The sequence below is a fragment of the Nematolebias whitei genome, chromosome 7, assembly GCF_014905685.2.
Source record: "Nematolebias whitei isolate Nwh7 chromosome 7, NemWhi1, whole genome shotgun sequence".
Taxonomy (NCBI): domain Eukaryota; kingdom Metazoa; phylum Chordata; class Actinopteri; order Cyprinodontiformes; family Rivulidae; genus Nematolebias; species Nematolebias whitei.
In genome coordinates this window covers 745,826-759,042 of record NC_056504.1, presented here as the reverse complement: position 1 = coordinate 759,042, position 13,217 = coordinate 745,826, and the positions used below count along the sequence as shown (strand labels likewise).

General features: G+C 43.5%; 1 protein-coding gene across 1 annotated transcript in view; it reads left to right on the top strand.

Moving 5' to 3' along the window:
* Positions 1-13,217, top strand: part of LOC119412086 (laminin subunit beta-3-like) — a 69,565-nt gene that overhangs the window by 42,172 nt on the left and 14,176 nt on the right. Inside the window, exons 3-4 of the mRNA XM_037679062.1 lie at positions 5,992-6,065; positions 6,269-6,457. Coding sequence (XP_037534990.1) covers positions 5,992-6,065; positions 6,269-6,457 — 263 coding nt within the window. The remainder of the gene's footprint in view (positions 1-5,991; positions 6,066-6,268; positions 6,458-13,217) is intronic.

Sequence of the window (13,217 nt, the reverse complement as noted above, 5' to 3'; positions counted from 1 at the left end):
AGGACGTCACAATATAAAAATAGGAATATTTTTACCGGAGAATGCGTGCACTTTAACCAGGTAGAGTTCGGTTGTTTTTTTACTACAAACAGCAACAGCTAATGAAGATTTTAACCTAAAAACCCCACATAACAAAACAGAGCATAATTTTAAATAATAAAAAAAAAGGAACAAGGTGGAGAAAAATGCGCTGTTTGAGTTTAATTACTGACGGTAAACAAAGTCTGACTCCCACCACAGCTGCAACTGAGACTAAAGTTTAAATCAGCACAGCACCAACACAACTCTCGTGAAGTTAAGGGTTATTTGACACTTTACTGCCTGTTCTGAGAGTTTAATAGACAGACACTTCTTACCTTGCGCTGAAAACTATTTCAGCCATTCGGTGTGACGATTTCTAGGCAGGAGACCCATTTGGTGCAGGCAGGCAGGCAAGACTCAAGGAATATAAATTAATTTATTCTTTACAAAATAAAGATGGCTGACGAGGCAGCAAACTTACATGAATCATGGGACAAGACACAGGATACGAGGAGCATGACACGAGGAGCATAACAGGCATCACAGTGACACAATGACCAGACAATGAGGGACGCAGGCAAACAGACTTAAATACACACACTAACGAGACTAACACAGAACACCTGTGAAACATCACCGGTGCAGACATCAGAGGGGGAGCAGACAAATGTAGAACACTAGAGGGAGACAGAGACCAGGGAAAGCACAACTCCTACAGTACCTCCAAGGACGTCCCTTGACGTCACCAAGACCCCCACACCCCCAAACCGTGGGTGGGAGGAGGGGGAAAGCCAACAGGGAGGAGGGCACTAGGAAAAAAAAAAAGACACAGGGGAACGAAGAACTGGACAGGGTACACCAGGGGCAAGGTACAACACATGGAAACAAAAGGAGTTAGGGTCGGCTTGGGTTTCCTGAGCTGTCCCTTAGTTCTGCTGCTATAGGCTTAGACTGCTGGAGGACAAACTGACCACACTTTTCACTCTGCTACTGTCTTTACTTACTCTGTTCAACCTGTTTTCTATTGGTAATTAGTTTTTCTATCAATGTGGTTTTTTTGGGGGGTTTTTTGTCTTTCTGATACACCTGGACCTATTTTGGTCCTACCATTCTGTGTTCGTCTGTCTCTCCTTCCTGTCCTCTCAACCAGCCGGTCAAAGCAGATGGTCTCTTGTCCTGAGCTGGTTCTGCTGGAGGTTTCTTCCTGTTAAAGGGAGTTTTTCTTTCCACTGTTGCCACTGTGTTTGCTCAGGATGGGAGACTGCAACGAAGCCAAGATTCAACTTGTCTGCTGATTCCTTAGATTTAGCACAAAGGAAAGTCTTAATCCTAGTTTTAAAACTGGATAATGTGTCAGCCTCACGGACAGAGATTGGAAGTTGGTTCCACAAGAGAGGAGCCTGAGAACTGAAAGATCTGCCTCCCATTCTGTTTTTGTAAATTCTAGGAACCACAAGTAAACCTGCAGTCTGAGAGTGAAATGTTCTGTTAGAAAAATAGGGTTTTTACAGTATATGACAGAAATTATAATACTAGTAAATCAGAAAACCAAAAGTTATATAGAAGGGTGAGAACAGAAAAATCAATAAAAAATTTAAAAAGTGACTTGATGGCGCAAAACTGGGATACTATTTATCAACAAAAAGACATAAATGATGCATGCAAGGCATTTCTTGATGTATTTATGGAATTACATAATAAACATTGTCCAGTCAAGATGTATAATAAAAAGAATAAATATTATAGTTGTCCTTGGATCACACCAGGACTGCAAAATGCCTGTAAAAACAAAAATACATTATATAAAACTAAGAACTAAGGAAGCAGAATCTAAATATAAAAAATATAAAAATAAATTGATAACTATCATTAGGTTTTGCAAAAAAGAATATTACAACAAAAAAAATGGATGAAAATAAACATAATATTAAAGAAATATGGAATATCTTAAACAGTATTATAAAAAATAGTATAAATAAACGGGATTATACAAATTATTTTATTCATCAATATATTGAAAACTATAATGTGAATGAAATAGCTAACAGTTTTAATCAATTTTTTGTAAACATTGGACCTGATTTATCTAAAATGATCCCTGAGCTGCCACATACGGAACCAAATTTAAATAAAATAATAAACGGGAACCTCAACTCAATGTTCCTCGGTGCTGTGACTGAAAAGAAATAGTCGACATTGTAAATAAATGTAATAATAAACAGTCTACTGACTTACATGGGATTGATATGAAACTGGTACAGCATGTCATTGAGGGGATTTCTAAACCATTTACATATATTAGTAACTTGTCATTTCAAACTGGTTCATTCCCAAGTAAAATGAAAATAGCTAAAATATTACCGTTATACAAAAATGGGAACAAACATCTCTTCACTAACTATTGACCTGTCTCTCTGCTGCCACAGTTCTCTAAAAATTAGAAAAATTATTTAATAACAGACTGGAAACATTCTTAGATAAACTTAAATTAATCAGTGAAAGTCAGTACGGCTTCAGATCAGGAAGATCAACAATGCAAGCCATTTTAGAAACTGTAGAGGGGATGGATAACAAGAAAATTGCTGTTGGAGTGTTTGTGGACATCAAGAAGGCATTTGACACAGTCAGTCATGATTTATTACTAAAAAAACTTGAACGCTATGTGATAAGGGAGTAGCACTAGACTGGGTTCAAAATTATTTGAAAGGCAGACAGCAGTATGTGAAGCTGGGAGATGTTTGTTCTGGATGTTTGGACATTGTTTGTGGGGTTCCTCAGGGGTCAGTCCTGGGTCCAAAACTGTTTATAATTGATGAAAATGATTTATGTACTGTATAAGAAATAATGAAAAGTATACTATTTGCTGATTATACAAATATTTATTGTGTTGGAGATGACATGGAACAACTGTTAAAGGATGTAACTAATGAATTGAACAGACTTAAAATGTGGTTTGATGAAAATAAGCTGTCCTTGAACCTCAACAAAACAAAAATAATAATGGTATTTGGGAACTGTCAATCACATCAAGAAATTCAAATACAAATAGATGGAGTGAAAATTGAAAGAGTTCATGAAAACAAATTTCTTGGTGTCATTATTGATGATAAACTCAACTGGAAACCACACATAAAATATGTTCAAAGTAAAGTCTCAAGAAATATCGCCCTCTTAAAGAAAGCCAAGTTGGTCATAGGACAAAAAGCATTACATGAACTCTACTGTTCACTAATCTTACCTTATTTAAGCTATTGTGCAGAAATCTGGGGCAATAATTACAAAACTACACTACAAGCATTAACAATACTAGAAAAAAGAGCAATAAGAATAATCCATAAGGTGGGATATTTAGAAAGCACTAATGTACTATTTGTAAAATCTAAATTATTAAAGTTCATTGACATAGTTAAACTACAGACAGCTCTAATTCTTTACAAAGCAAAAAATAAACAATTACCAGAAAACATTCAAAACCTGTTTAAAATTAAGGAGCAAATTTATACGTTAAGGAGGAATCACAGTTTAAAATATGCAAAATTAGAACTATTAGAAAAAACTTTTGTGTATCAGTAAATGGAGTCAAACTGTGGAATAATTTGTATATTGAACTTAAACGGACGGCATCTGCAGCCAGTTTCTTAGGATCCACTGTGGGATGGATCTTTGCGGGAGGTCCTTCCTGCCTATCAGTGTCTATGGCATCTCTTAGTGAAACGAGGATAACGAGTTACTACAACAAATAATTTCCCTCCGGGATTAATAAAGTATATTTGAATTGAATTGAATTGAATTAAACAATGTCCAAACATAAAACTGTTCAAACTATCATATAAACATATGATCATTGCTGTATATAATATATAGTAATATTATTCATTTATTGTTGTTGTTGTTGTTTTTGTTATTTGTTATTGATGCTTTTGTTTTTTGTGAAGTTAAAGGAATAATAATTGTTCATCTACTATAGTTAACTTAAATAGATACTATATTGATGGATAAATATGGGATTAGTTGTTATATTTATGGATTATACATGTAATGAATGTAAGATTATGTAAGTGGTTAAGGAGTGGGAATTTTGATAAGTTTATACTTCTACCCACTCCCTTGAATATGTAAAACAAAAAGTTTTGACATTATGCTTCATGCTATATATTTTTTTTCTTTTTACATATTCAAAAAATAATAAACTAAACTAAAGTACTCCTTACTTCTGCTGAGGTCACGCTGAGATGCTCTTCATCCGGTGGTGAGGTGAGTCTGGTGCTGGGTGGTCTGTTCGGGTCTTCAAAGCGTGCATAGAACTTGTTGAGGGCATCAGGCAGAGATGGGTCTTTGGGGCATTGTTCGCTCCTTCCTTTATAATCTGTTATGCACTTAATGCCCCTCCACATGCTCCGAGGGTCTTGTGAGGTGAATTGACCCTCGATCCTCTGTGCATATGTGGCCTTGGCCCTCTTAATACCAGCAACCAGCTCTTTACTTGTCCTTGTCAGCTCCTGTGAGTCTCCACACCTGAAGGCAGTGTTCCTGGCTTCCAGCAGAGTGTGAACCTCTGCATTTAGCCAAGGCTTCCTGTTTGAGTAGCTCTTAACATATCTGATGGTGGTGACGTCATCAGCACATTTACTAATGTACCCCAGAACTGAGGATGTGTATTGCTCCAGTCCATTATCAGGCTCCTATCTTGTGGAACCAACTTCCAGTTTCTGTTCATTAGGCTGACACATTATTCACTTTTAAGATTAGTCTTAAGACTTTCCTATATTGTTAGGGTCGGCTTGGGTTTCCTGAGCTGTCCCTTAGTTATGCTGCTATAGGCTTAGACTGCTGGAGGACAAACTGGTCACATTTCTTCACTATGCTATTGTCTTTACTTACTCTGCTCAATCTGTTTTTATCTGTAATTATTTTTTCTGTCCTTGACATGTGTTTTTGTCTTTCTTCCAGTAGGAGGTACACCTGCACCTACATCTGGACCTACCATTCTGTCTTCGTTTGTCTCTCCTTTGTGTCCTCTCAATCCCAGCTTGTCGAAGCAGATGGCCACATGTCCTGAGCCTGGTTCTGCTGGAGGTTTCTTCCTTTTAAAATAGAGTTTTTCCTTTCCACTGTTGCCACTGTGCTTGCTCAGGCTGGGAGACTGTGACAAAGTGAAGATTCAATGAGACTGCTGGCTTCCTTAGATAGAGAACTTTACTAATTGGCTTTTCTATGTATGTGAATGTTCCTGTAAAGTGCCATGAGGCAAATTTGTTGTGAATTGGTGCTATATAATTAAATTGAACTGACTTGAAAATTGGTGCAGCATCTGCAGTATTGTGGGCTCATTGCCGGTCTGTTGTGGTGAAGAGAGAGATTAGCTGCAAAGCAAAGCTCTCTGTTTACAGGTCGGTCTACGTTCCTAGCCTCACCTATGGTCATGAGCTGAGATCGCGGATGCAGGTGGTTGAAATGAGTTTCCTCCGCTGGTTAGCTGGACTCTTCCTTAGGGATAGGGTGAGAAGTTCAGTCATCCAGGAGAAACTCATTGTAGATACGCTGCTCTTCCACATCAAGAGGAGCCAGTTGATGTGGTTGGGGCATCTTGTGCTTTGGGCATGTCTGACTGGGAGGAGACTCCAGGGAAGACCCAGGACAGGCTGAAGCAACTATGTCTCTCAGTTGGCCTGGAAATGCCTTGGAATCCTCCCAGAAGAGCTGGAAGAGGTGGCTGTGGAAAGAGATGTCTGGGCCTCCCTGCTCAAGATGCTGCCCCCACGTTCTGACTTTGGATCAAGTGGAAGATAAATGGATGGATGCTTTTCAGCATCATCCAATTGGAATATTTTGCTTCACTTTCTGTCAATAAAACTATTTTCCTTGGCACTTCAGAACAGGGCAGTAGATCCAAGGAGAACTTCAGGTTTAATAAAAACAAAAATAGGATACCCCAGTATGAATGATGGAGGGTTTTTTTTTGTCTTGTAGGAGAAAGTCCAGTCAGTCTCCAGTTTGACCTCAATAACCTGTTCCAGCTCGACAAGCTCGTGCTCAACTTCAAGGTATGACATGCTAAAAATATATTGAGCTGAACTTTTTAATAAACTAACCGTTTAAGTTAAACAGAAATGTCACATAATTTTAAAACATAAATCAAAGCAATTGTTGCAAACGCACACCATGTTCTGCTCATAATAATAATTATTATTGTAAGACCATTCCAGTGCACAATGATGAACAAACCCTGTGATTGTTGGCTCTACAGGGTCCCCGTCCCCAATCATTGGTGATAGAGAGGTCTATGGACAACAGTGGAATGTGGGAACCTGCTCTCTACTTGGCCACTGACTGTCAAAAAGCCTTTCCTGGTGTCCCAACGACAATACCGTTAACTCTGGACCAGACGTACTGCCATACCTTAAGCCATCACTCTGACCTCTACAAGGATGAGAGGGTAAGGACAAACAGCTGTGGTCCTATACATGCAAGGTGTATTTGAAGCTACTGTAGTTCGAAAACTGGGCTCAACTCCTTTTAGAAATCACAAGTAATACAACACCAATCTGTATGAAGGGTGGAATGTGACAAAATGAAATGAATAAATGTATCATTTAAATATTAAATACATCATTAAATACATAATAAAATTATTAAATACACAATTGAATATAAAATAAAATTATTAAATACAAAATTTAATGTTTTATTTTATGATTTATTTATTTATTTCATGTTGTCACATTCCACCCTCGTGTGTCACCATGAAATTTTGTTAACTGTCAGTCTCACTCATCAAACTCAGTGGGCGGGACTAACACTGATCATGTGAAATCCATTGCTTCGATCTGATGTCAGTTCATACTTGGCAGCTTCCTCCATGCAGGACCTTAATTTGCTCTCTCATGAACTGGTTAGCTATTTTAAGCCAAGGTAGGGATATAGAAGTTTACCCAGAGTTTGTTGTAAATTTTATATTCTGAATCTAAATTGTTAGATAAGCCATAAGTGTTTCACGAGCATTACCCTAAGATGATATAATATTTGATATATTGTTATGTTTGTATTGTGTATTTATTTATTTCATTTTGTCATATTCTGTCCTCCATAAATTTGATGTTACTTTACCTCACACTTTCTGCTTTAGATTCTGTATTTGGTCAAAGTAAAATGGCATTTCATGCATCTTTTTCCATTCAAAATACAACAAAAATTCATCAGTCCATCCATCCACCCATAATCTATCCATCCATCTATTCATCCATTCATCCATCCATCCATTCAGCCATCATCCATCTGTCCATTCATCCATCCATTATTCATCCATTCATCCATTCATCCATCCATCCGACCATTCATCCGTCATCCATCCATCCATTCATCCATCCATCATCCATCCGTAGGCAGCTGAGGAGTATGGGAGGGCCAAGCGGTCCACAGCCTTGTCTATTACTGAGGCAAAAGCTCAGATGTGGGAGAAGTTTGGTGAGGCCTTGGATAGAGACTCTCAGTTCGACTTCAAGGCGATTCTGGCAAACTATCAAGCAGCTGAGGAGGGAAAAGCAGCACTTTACTAACACAGTGTTCAGTGAAGGTAGGGTACTTTTGACCTCAACCAGTGATGTCATCAGGAGGACGAATACTTCTCGGACCTTCTCAATCCCACCAACTCATCTTCCATGAAGGAAGCTGAGTTGAGAGACTTTGGAGTTGGTCCGTCCATAACCGTGGTTGAGGTCGCCGAGATAGTTAAAAAACTCTGAGGCAGCAGGGCTCCGGGAGTGGATGAGATTCACCCTGATTTCCTAAGGTCTCTGGATGTTGTGGGGCTGTCTATGCTGACATGCCTTTGTAACATTACGTGGACATTGGGGGCAGTGCCACTGGATTGGCAGACTAGGGTGGTGGTTCCCTAGTTCAAAAAGGGGTACCGGAGGATGTGCTCCAATTATAGGGGCATCACTCTCCTTAGCCTCCCTGGTAAGGTCTGTTCAGGGGTACTGGAGATGTGAGTCCAACCGTTGGTCAAACCTCAGATCCAGAAGGAACAATGCAGGTTCCGTTCTGGCCGTGAAATACTGGATCAGCTTTTTACTCTCACTAGGGTCCCTGAGGGGTCATGGGAGTTTGGCCATTCATTCCACATGTCTTTTGTGGACTTGGAGAAGGTGCTCCTTGGGGTACACTATGGGAGGTGTTCCATGAGTATGGGAATGGGGGCCTGTTGTTACGGGCTGTTTGGTCCCTATACAAGCGGTGCAAGAGTTTGGTTCGCATTACCAGTAGTAGGACCGATCCCTTCAGGGTGGGAGTTGGGCTGTGCCAGGGCTGCCAATTATCACTGATTCTGTTCACATATTTTATGGACAAAATGTCTCAGTGCAGCCCGGGGGTGGAGGAGTTCTGGTTCTGTGGCATCAGGATTACATCTCTGCTCTTTGCAGATGATATGGTCCTGTGGGCGTCATTGTGCTGTGATCTTCAGCCCTCACTGGAGTGGTTTGCAGCCGAGAGTGAAGCGGCTGGGATGAGAATCAGCACCTCAAAATATGAGGCCATGGTCCACTACAGAGTCCTGGCCTGATGATGTTGATCTTCTGTGCTGGGATGGCCCACTCTGCGGTCTACACTCATCTCCAGGCCAGCAGTCATTCTTTCAGGGATGAAGATGTTCACATCCTGGATAGAGAGGAACGATGGTTTGAGAGAGGAGAAAAGGAGGCCATCTTTGTGAAAAGAAATCGTCCATCGTTAAACAGGGGTGGAGGCCTCCATGTTCAACTGTCCCCCTCTTACAATGATGTGATTGCTAGTATCACTCAGCCCTCTGTGAACAGTAAACAGCCATCAGTGTGCTAATGATCCATTGTTAGGCTGATGGTCCTTCTTGACCATGTGAGCAGCTGGTTTTGGTTGTCAGCAGCAAACTGGTTGATCCACTCTGAGAAGGTGCTATTTAAGAGACTGAGCTGAATACAGCACCTCAGACTGAGGAAGTCTCTCGGTTGAAAGACGAAACGTTTCTACATTTTTTTGTTGTTTTGCTTTGTTTTTTTTGTTTGTTTTTTTTGAATGTCCAGAGGACCAGATTTAACTTTTTTAGAGTCTATTAAATTATTAAAGGCTATGCTTCCCATGGGCTCACCACCTGTGGGAGGGGCCAAAGGGGTCGGGTGCAATGTGGGATGGGTGGTGGTCGAGGGCGGGGACCCTGGCGGTCTGATCCTCGGCTACAGAAGCTGGCTATTGGGACGTGGAATGTCACCTCACTGGTGGGGAAGGAGCCTGAGCTGGTGTGTGAGGCTGAGAGGTTCCGGCTAGAAATAGTCAGACTCACCTCTACGCATGGCTCGGGCTCTGGAACCAGTTTCCTTGAGAGGGGCTGGACACTCTTCCACTCTGGAGTTGCCCCTGGTGAGAGGCACCGAGCAGGCGTGGGCGTACTTATTGCCCTCCAACTTGGTGCCTGTGTATTGGGGTTCACCTCAGTGAATGAGAGGGTGGCCTCCCTCCGCCTACGTGTGGGGGGACGGGTTCTGACTGTCGTTTGTGCTTATGCACCAAACGGCAGTTCAGATAATCCACCCTTTCTGGAGTCCTTGGAGGGGGTACTGGAAAGTGCACCTCCTGGGGACTCCCTTGTTCTGCTGGGGGACTTCAATGCTCATGTGCCCAAGTTCAGATCCACAGTTAAAAACTTGGGAGTGACATTTGATAAAGACTTAAAGTTTGACAAACAAATATCCTCTGTAGTCAAGGCCTGTTTTTATCAGTTACGTCTTTTATCCAAAGTTAAGCCTTTTTTAAATCGTTCTGACTTGGAAAAGGCCATCCATGCTTTTATAACTTCAAGGCTCGACTACTGCAATTCCCTATATGCAGGAATCTCCCAATCCTCCATTAGACGCCTGCAATTGGTCCAAAATGCTGCAGCTCGACTTTTAACCAACACCTCCAGACGTGAGCACATCACCCCTGTTTTATTTTCCCTCCACTGGCTTCCAGTCGATTTTAGAATTAAATTAAAAATTTTATTATTCACTTTTAAAGCTCTTAATGGTCTTGCCCCACTATATTTTTCTAATCTTGTAGCTGTCCGTGAATATAGGAGAACACTGAGATCATCTAATACATTTCTACTCTCTGTCCCAAAATCCAACTACAAACGATGGGGTGACCGGGCCTTTTCGGTTGTCGCACCCAGACTCTGGAACCAGCTACCTCAGGACTTGCGCACCATCACTGACATGGAGCATTTTAAATCTAATCTTAAAACCTTTTTATTCAGGCAGGCTTTTAATACCTAGTAGGTCTTTGACAATTTTGCTATGTTTTAATTGTTTTTGTTTTTAACTGACTGATTTTTTTATTATTCTTGTTTGTTTTTAACTTCTGTACTGTGAAGCACTTTGTGCACCTTTTGGCTGCTGGAAAGGGCTCTATAAATAAAGTTTGATTGATTGATTGATGTGGGCAATGACAGTGAGACCTGGAGGGGTGTGGTTGGGAGGAACGGCCCCCCTGATCTGAACCAGAGTGGTGTTCTGTTGTTGGACTTCTGTGCTCGTCATGGATTGTCAATAACGAACACCTTGTTCAAGCATAAGGGTGTCCATATGTGCTCTTGGCACCAGGACACCCTAGGCCGTAGTTCGATGATTGACTTTGTCATCGTCTCATCTGATCTGCGGCCACATGCATTGGACACTCGTGTGAAGAGAGGGGCGGAGCTGTCAACTGATCACTACCTGGTGGTGAGTTGGCTCCGATGGTGGGGGAGGATGCCGGTCAGACCTGGCAGACCCAAACGTATTGTGAGGGTTTGCTGGGAACATCTGGCAGAGTCTCCTGTGAGACAGAGTTTCAACTCCCACCTCCGGGAGAACTTTGAACATGTTCTGAGGGAGGTGGGGGACATTGAGTCTGAGTGGACCATGTTTCGTGCCTCTATTGTCGAGGCGGCTTACCAGAGCTGCAGCCGCAAGGTTGTCGGTGCCTGTCGTGGCGGCTACCCTCGAACCCGATGGTGGACACCATCGGTGAGGGATGCTGTCAGGCTGAAGAAGGAGTCCTATCGGGCCTTTTTGGCCTGTGAGACGCCGGAAGCAGCTGATAGGTACCGGCAGTCCAAGCGACATGCGGCTCGGGTGGTTGCTGAGGCAAAAACTCGGGCATGGGAGGAGTTCGGAGAGGCCATGGAGAACGACTTCCGCACGACTTCGAGGCGATTCTGGTCCACCATCCAGCGTCTCAGGGGGGAAAGCAGTATGCCACCAACACTGTTTATAGTGGGAGTGGTGTGCTGCTGACCTCAACTCGGGATGTTGTGGGTCGGTGGGCGGAATACTTTGAAGACCTCCTCAATCCCACCGGCACGTCTTCCACTGAGGAAGCGGAGCCTGGGGACTCTGGGTCGGGCCCTCCAATCTCTGGTGCTGAGGTCACCGAGGTGGTTAAAAAGCTCCTCGGTGGCAGAGCCCCAGGGGTGGATGAGATTCGCCCAGAGTTCCTTAAGGCTCTGGATGTTGTAGGGTTGTGTTGGCTTACGTGACTCTGCAATATTGCGTGGACATCGGGGGAAGTTCCCCTGGATTGGCAGACCGGGGTGGTGGTCCCCCTATTCAAAAAGGGGGACCATAGAGTGTGTTCCAACTACAGGGGAATCACGCTCTTAAGCCTCCCTGGTAAGGTCTATTCGGGGGTTCTGTAGAGTTGCGTCCGTCGGATAGTCGAACCTCGGATTCATGAGGAGCAGTGCGGTTTTCGTCCTGGCCGTGGAACACTGGACCAGCTCTATACTCTCAGCAGGGTCTTGGAGGGTGCGTGGGAGTTTGCCCAACCAGTCTACATGTGCTTTGTGGACTTGGAGAAGGCGTTCGACCGTGTCCCTCGGGGGACCCTGTGGGGGGTACTCTGGGAGTATGGGGTACCGGGCCCTTTGATACGGGCTGTTAGGTCCCTGTATGACCGGTGTCAGAGCCTGGTCCGCATCGTCGGCAGTAAGTCGGGCTTGTTCCCGGTGAGAGTTGGACTCCGCCAAGGTTGCCCTTTGTCACCGATTCTGTTCATAACTTTTATGGACAGAATTTCTAGGCGGGGGGATCCGTTTTGGTGGCCTTAGGATTGCGTCTCTGCTTTTTGCAGATGATGTGGTCATATTGGCTTCATCAGATCGTGATCTATAGCTTTCGCTGGAGCGGTTCGCAGCCGAATGCGATGCGGCCGGGATGAAGATCAGTTCCTCCAAATCCGAGGCCATGATCTTGAGCCGGAAAAGGGTAGAGTGCCCTCTCCGGGTCAGGGAGGAGGTGCTATCCCAAGTGTAGGAGTTCAAGTATCTTGGGGTCCTGTTCACGAATGAGGGAAAAATGGAGCGTGAGATCGATAGGCGGATAGGTGCAGTGTCTGTAGTGAAGCGGGCGCTGTACAGGTCTGTCATGGTGAAGAGAGAGCTGAGTCAAAAGGCGAAGCTCTCAATTTACCTATCGATCTACGTTCCCACCCTCATCTATGGTCACGAGCTTTGGGTTGTGACTGAAAGAATGAGATCTCGGATACAAGCGGCCGAAATGAGTTTTCTCCGCAGGGTGTGTGGGCTCTCCCTTAGAGACAGGGTGAGAAGCTCGATCATCCGGGAGGTACTCAGAGTAGAGCCGCTGCTTCTCCACCTCGAGAGGAGCCAGTTGAGGTGGCTTGGGCATCTGTTTAGGATGCCTTCTGGACGCCTCCCTGGTGAGGTGTTCCGGACACGTCCCACCGGAAGGAGGCCCAGAGGAAGACCCAGGACACGCTGGAGGGACTATGTTTCTCGGCTGGCCTGGGAACGCCTCGGGATTCTCCCGGAAGAGCTGGCCAAAGTAGCTGGGGAGAGGGAAGTCTGGGCCTCCCTACTTAGGCTGCTACCCCCGCGACCCGACCCCGGATAAGCGGAAGAAAATGTATGGATGAATGGCTATGCTTAAACTATAACTCTCAACACAAAGTTTGTTTTCTCAGTCATCCAGGTATATAACAACAAAAAAGGTTGAATCATGTCATCTGGACTTCGTTTTTTTTGTTAAAAAAGAAACGTTTCGCCCCTCATCCAAGAGGCTTCGTCAGTCTGAGGCCTAGCCATCTGGTATTACCCAGAAGCCACCCTGACTCTTGTGTTTCAAGCCTGCCTCAGATACCCCTGAGGTCTGGCCTTTTCACTAATGGTTTCAAAAACACAAAGT